General features: G+C 52.1%; 1 protein-coding gene across 1 annotated transcript; it reads right to left on the reverse strand.

The window, feature by feature from the left end:
* Positions 1–828: 828 nt before the first annotated feature.
* RTP2 (receptor transporter protein 2) lies at positions 829–4,335 on the reverse strand. The gene is made up of 2 exons (XM_019668117.1): positions 4,172–4,335; positions 829–1,339 (listed from the first exon to the last, which is right to left on the reverse strand). Exons 1-2 carry the CDS (start codon positions 4,333–4,335, stop codon positions 829–831), a joined length of 675 nt encoding a protein of 224 aa, XP_019523662.1.
* Positions 4,336–5,892: the final 1,557 nt, after the last annotated feature.

Genomic DNA, 5,892 nt, shown 5'->3' on the forward strand with positions numbered 1-5,892 from the left:
AAGTGAATTTTCAATTTTAATTAATTTCAACAGTCACATATGGCTAGTGACTAACACATTGGATAGTGCAGCTCAAAATAATTTCAGCTGGGCCAGCCGAGTGGCTCAGTTGGTTAAGAGCTCGCTCAAGAGTTTGAGCTCTGAGCAACAGCAGTTCGAGTCCCGGCCCCAGCTAAGCAGAGTCTAGCTTTACCGGAGTAAAAACCGAGCCTTTCAGAATTTTGAGAGCATGCTCTCCAGGGGCAAAGGGAAAGGCGCCAGGAAACAGGTGCTGTTTCCACGGCTCAGCCTTCCCCTTGTTCGTTGTCTCCCCTGAATGGAAACACACAGCCCCACTGTCACCTGGAAGATGCCTCGACTGGGTGAAGACACGGTGAATAGTGATTGAAGATGCACTGGGGAAGAGGGGGACTTCCCTCTCCAAGGGATACCAGGATAGGATGGTCAGAAGCGCTGAAAGTGAGATTGAGACTGAAGAAGGGGCAAAACTGGACTTAATGGAGTTCTAATGGGGTATGGGGTATGGGGTATGGAAATGAAGCAAGAGGAGGGATGGAGATGGAGATGGAGCAGATGCAGGGAGAAGACCCCTTCCTGTGGGTTTAGTACCCTTCTCCCCTACCCCAATCACTGTATATTTTAATGGAGGGACCATTAGGTATCTCCTAGAGCAAACCTTTCATTCTGCAGAGTAATAAACTGAGGCCCAGAGAGGTAACTGAGTTGTCCAGTGTCATATATTGAATCTGTACCAGAATCAGAACCAGAATCGGATGGCTTCCCTACCCTTACCCCCATGCACCCTCCTCTTACCCCCAACCAGCTCTGCTAAAGAGAGGCAGAGCCTCGGAAGGAGAGCTGCAGGTAGACAATGAGCAGGCAGAGGGAGGCCCAGAAGAAGCACCAGCGAAGAGAGAAAAAGCTGTAGCCCGAGCCCTCCTGGGCCCTTGGCTTGGAGGCACCAGAGGTGTAGGTCGCCTCCTCCTCCAGCAGCTTCTCGCTGGGCTTCCAGTGCACGATGCCCTCCTGGCAGGCCTCGCAGAACTCGCTGCGGTGTGGTCCGCTGTCTGGGCGGCTGGCTACATGGATGCGGTACTGGCCGCCATCCTCGTCATAGCACTGCTCGCGCAGGCTGGTGATGAGGTTGTCCACCAGGCTCTCAATGTTCTCCTCCAGCATGCTTGACTCGTCCAGCCTCGCGGTGCCGCACTCATAGCACAGCTGCTTGAAGACGCGCATGCGCACCGAGCCCGTTCGCTGGGCGCGGTCCAGGTACATGTGGAAGAGGATGACCACGTGGGCCGACTGCCAGGTGTGCCAGCACCAGGAGCAGTGGAACCTGTAGGGATGGGGGAGAGGGATGGACAAGGTGGGCTTCCTTCCCAGTGTAGCCAGCCCTGGAAGAATCCTTAAAGGAAGGGCCCTGTGTGCCTGGGCATGTAGGTAGAAGCAGAGTGTTTACTGCCCCCTGGGTTCCTTCGTGCTCAAGCCGGCCAGCTCCGCCTCCGCCTGGTGAGCTCCCATGGGGCCTGGAGCAGCGTCCTCAGGAGCCACCTGGTTGCCAGCTGTGCTCTCCAGCCGGCCTCCAGTGTACCCTCCGGTGGTCCCAGCTTCCCATAAACCTAATGCACTCAGGACATGAACCAGAATGCTGAACAGTGGTCAGTTTGGGCTTATTTCTCATCTGTGAAATATGGGGCGATGGTGTCTAGTAAGGGTCCTTCTGCTCAGGCCTCCCGTGGCTCTCGTAAGGGGAATGACCAGCGTATCATACTCAAGCATCCTGCCTGCCCTGGGGAGAAGAGAAGATGCTTCTCACTGTGCCAATCACAGACCAGGGAGACTCTGCCAGATGGACAGATGGATGAGTGATGAGCCGGCGGGGGGAAGACCACAGAGCTTGGTTCCTGTGCCTTCACAGAGAACACTCTCTTGTCCCTTGACAAACCATCCCTGGAGCCCACCCCACCCTGCAGCAGAGACAGAAAAAGTGGATCCTGCTAGGCATCTCCCTCCACATACATGCACATATGCACTCTTACACATACACACGGGCCGCGTTGTCTACGTTGGGCTCCATAGAGTCCCAGTCTCAGGGAACATGGAGGGAAGTGGCCTGGGACTCATCTAGCCTAGCCTCACTCCCTCAGCCCCCACCCAGTAATTGTGCACCTTCAGTGACAAAGCACTTATTACCTACAGGACAGTTCCTTCCACCCGTGAGACGAACCTCTCACAGGCCTCTGTTACGGAGATTTTACAGGCAGTCACATGCCCACTGGGCTGAGTCTGCCCTCACTATTGACCCTCTCTGGCCTTGAAAGACCCCTGATGATGAACTCAATTCAATCCAACAGACACTACCAAACAGCCCAGGTTACGGGGCAGAGATGAGGCCAAGCCTGCCCCTGAGCCCTGGAACCCAAAGACAACATGAGCACAGATCAGTACCCAGCACAGCCCAAGGAAGGGTTGGCAGGGAGAGCAGCCTGACTGGTCCTGAGCCAGAAGGACCCTCACTTCCATGCTGACCAAAGCTGCAGGGCACCAGGGTTCATGTGTCCCGAAGCTGAGAGGTAGAGTGAGCCTATGCACAGAGTAAGCACAGAGCACCTGTTCTCCAGCTCTGCCTGTGGCCAGCTGGGAGCCACAGGTCACTAGCCAGGATAGGGCCAGCTGAGCCCTGAGGCAAGAGAAACTATGAGACTGAGGAGCCCAGTGCCTAAACTCCCAGGCCCTTGCACCTAAGTTTCCAGCCCGTAGCACCCGTCCACCAGCCAACTCAGGAGCTTCATGTTTTCAGCCTCCTCCATCCACACCTTTTTAACTCAAGCCAATTCAGGGTTGTTGCCTCTCCCTCAATCCAGACCTCAGATCTTAAATCTCAAAATATCAGACCTAGCAAGAGGGAACCTTACAGATCATCAACTTTTATTTTACTGAGACAAAACAGAAGCACTGAGAGGAAGCGAGCTCTCTGTGCGTGCAGTTAGTCGGAGACAAAGCCAGGACCCAGCACATAACAGATTTCTAATAGGCATCTCTTGAATTGATTTGAATTGAAATAAACCAACCTACCTCTGCCTCTCTGTCTTTTGTCCCAAAGAAAGGTTCACTCTAATATTTACAGGTCTTGGGGCAAGGGTACACATGGAAGCTCCCCACCCATAGCCTGCCTCTTCTGTTCCTATCCTCAGCACCATGCTGCACCACGAGGGGCTTCACATACAAATATGTGTGAACAACCCAGTCTGTGTGTCCACACCACCAGAACACAGCCACCTGCTGGCTTCCCCAGGGGTCTACGGATACTGACTGTTCTTGAAGTGATGGACCCAGAGAAGAGGTCTGCATGGACCCTGGAGATAAGCTCGAGGCAGCTTGGGCAGGGACTTCTGTGGTCCCAATCCCAAATCATGGTCTGGAAGAGGGAGAGGCATGTGGGCTTCAGAATGACATGTTCCCTTGGCCTTAGGGCTCCTGGCACGATGGGAGACATGCAACTTCCATAAAGTATAGGACGCTGGGCCCTATAGACCTAAGGGAAGTCCTATCCAAAGCTAAGTCTTTTTGTCATAGACTCATAGATAATAGAGCTGGAAGGGGCTTGACTGATCATCTAAAGACAGTACCCTGGTTTTGCAAATGTGAAAACTGAGACCCAGAGAGGGAACATGACTTGCCCAAGTGCACAGAACTAGTTAGCTATAGAGCCAGTTTCTAGAACATAGCAGGTAGGCAGTAAATGTTTTTGTATTCAAATCAAATTGGATTGAGCTGACTGAACAGACCTTGGACCAGAGCACAGGCCCTGATCCCTAAGCTAAAGCTTTCCCTACTGGACCTCATGGCCTCCTCCCCTCAGTTCCCACCACTCTTTAAGAGATTATGAAAATAAGAAAGCATTTCAAATGTCAGAGATTACAGGGGCATTGAAGATATTACGGCTCTTCATTTACCATGGAAAACCAAGACCCAAAGAAAGAACACAACTTGCTAAGGTCGCCCAGGAAATCAGTGGTACAACTGGGATTAGAAAGTTCTTCTCTGCCCCCTACCCAGAGCTGACACCAGGATGGAGCTCCACATATCTCTCTGCCTCTCCTTGGAAGGTGCCCAAGGCTGGGCCCCAGGGGCTGTCTGAAGGGCCCTTCCTCTCCAGGCCTCTCACCTGCCTGAGGCGTGCTGCTCCAGGTACTGCTTCCAGCCAGGGGCCAGCTCATTGAACTTGAGGTTGGGGTCTATGATGAGTTCCCAGCTGTCGGCTGGCTTTGCCACTTCCATCTTCTCATAGAAGACTTTCTTCCACTCACAAGTGGTCAGGTTGGTAGACATGGCCTTGTTGGCAAGAGTGGAAGTTTGAGCTCTACCTGAGCAAGACCACAGAAGCAGCCCAGGTAGGTGCAGAGCAGTTCAGTCTCTGTGGTCTGGAAATCCTCGATAGGACCAGGAGCAAACAGGACCCAGCAACCTCTTTTTTCACCCTGGAGCCTGTTACCATGGCAGCTGGGCAGGGTGCCAAGAGCCAACCAGGGCTGAGGATGAAGGAAGTCCCAAGGGAGAGTTCCTGGGCCCTGAGCTGGGTAGTGAAGCGAGCAGGGTGGGAGGCTCAGCCCAGAGCACACTCATCTGTCCTCAAGGGACCTCCAGGGGCCTCCAAGAGACAAGGATGATTCAGTGGCCCTGCTTTACCCTATCGCTTTTCCAGGCATTCTCCACATCTTGTGCCATGGTAACTATGTCACCCTAGGGAGCCAAAGAGAAGCAGGGAGTGGGAGATGCAGAGCCAGCAGCTCACACTCCCGCTGATATGCTGGGACCATCGTTTACCATGTGCCAGGGATTAGCTGCCAGACCTGTGTGCTGGCCAAGGTGGGGATTAGTTCCCCCTTCATCCAGGTCAGGAGGAAACTGAGCTCTAGGGGACTCATCCAAGACTTGGATCTAAGCCTTCCAAAGCAAGTGCAATTGTTCATTTATTTCAGTACTGTTGAGCCCCTAACACATAGGGACAGAGAGCAGTAATGTGGTTCTTTTGCTCCAGGAGATCTCAGACCAGTTGGTGAGATAGAATGTAATTTAACCTGCTGTGAAAAGCATAATATTTCATTTTTTAGATTCATAGAGTCATAGAATTGTTGAAACTCATATTTGGTTCCTGGTTCCAGGCCACACTAAGGCAGCTGTTGGAGGAACAAGTTCATTCTGTATTGCAGGGTCTTGCTGCCTCAGCTGCTGATGAAAGAGGCCAGGCAATAGGGTGCCCACAGTTTGAGATGTCCAGTTTAAATACTTTATGTACTAGGAGAGAACTGAACTTCAAATTTGCATAATCCAAATGAAAGCACAGTCACCAGAGCGAAGGAGGCAGCCTCCACAGGGAAAAGACCAGGCAATTTGGCAGCTTACTCCAATTCATCTCCAGTATCTGTGTGACCTTAGGATCCAGTCACTTCTCTCAGTGGACCTTGGTCCTCTCATTTGCACAGGGGAGGCTCTGCTAAGTAGCATCTGAGGCCTTCTCCAGCTGTAATCATTGTATGGCTCTTTAACCTGGAAATTGATCCCTAGACATGGGGAGGCACAGAGGGTGCAGAGTATGCAGAACTGCAAAGGGTTGCTGGGAACTCCAGTGTTGAGTTCCAGACTTGACACTTGCCTCCAAGTGGTTCTGGCATGGAGTGAGGTCAGGGACAACACAATTGATTTCCTCTGGGAATGGGGAAGTGTCCTGCACCAGCTTTGTGCTAAACCGCTGAGAAAGGACAAAACTATGTCTTGGAGCCCTTGACAGAGAGCTTTAGAAGGGACCTTTTATTTTTAAAAATCTGATTCCTTCATCGAATCCTCCATTTCTTAACCTAACTCTCGACACTGAATTAAGAACATCTG

The sequence above is a fragment of the Hipposideros armiger genome, unplaced genomic scaffold, assembly GCF_001890085.2.
Source record: "Hipposideros armiger isolate ML-2016 unplaced genomic scaffold, ASM189008v1 scaffold_14, whole genome shotgun sequence".
In the NCBI taxonomy this organism is placed as follows: domain Eukaryota; kingdom Metazoa; phylum Chordata; class Mammalia; order Chiroptera; family Hipposideridae; genus Hipposideros; species Hipposideros armiger.

What these genes read in the sequence shown, in the direction of transcription:
- RTP2 (XM_019668117.1), bottom strand. Translation starts at nt 4,335, where the DNA reads ATGTCTACCAACCTGACCACTTGTGAGTGGAAGAAAGTCTTCTATGAG. An exon ending in GAGCAGCACGCCTCAGGCAG is followed by an intron (nt 1,340 to 4,171) that starts GTGAGAGGCCTG and finishes CCATCCCTACAG; the next exon opens with GTTCCACTGCTCCTGGTGCT.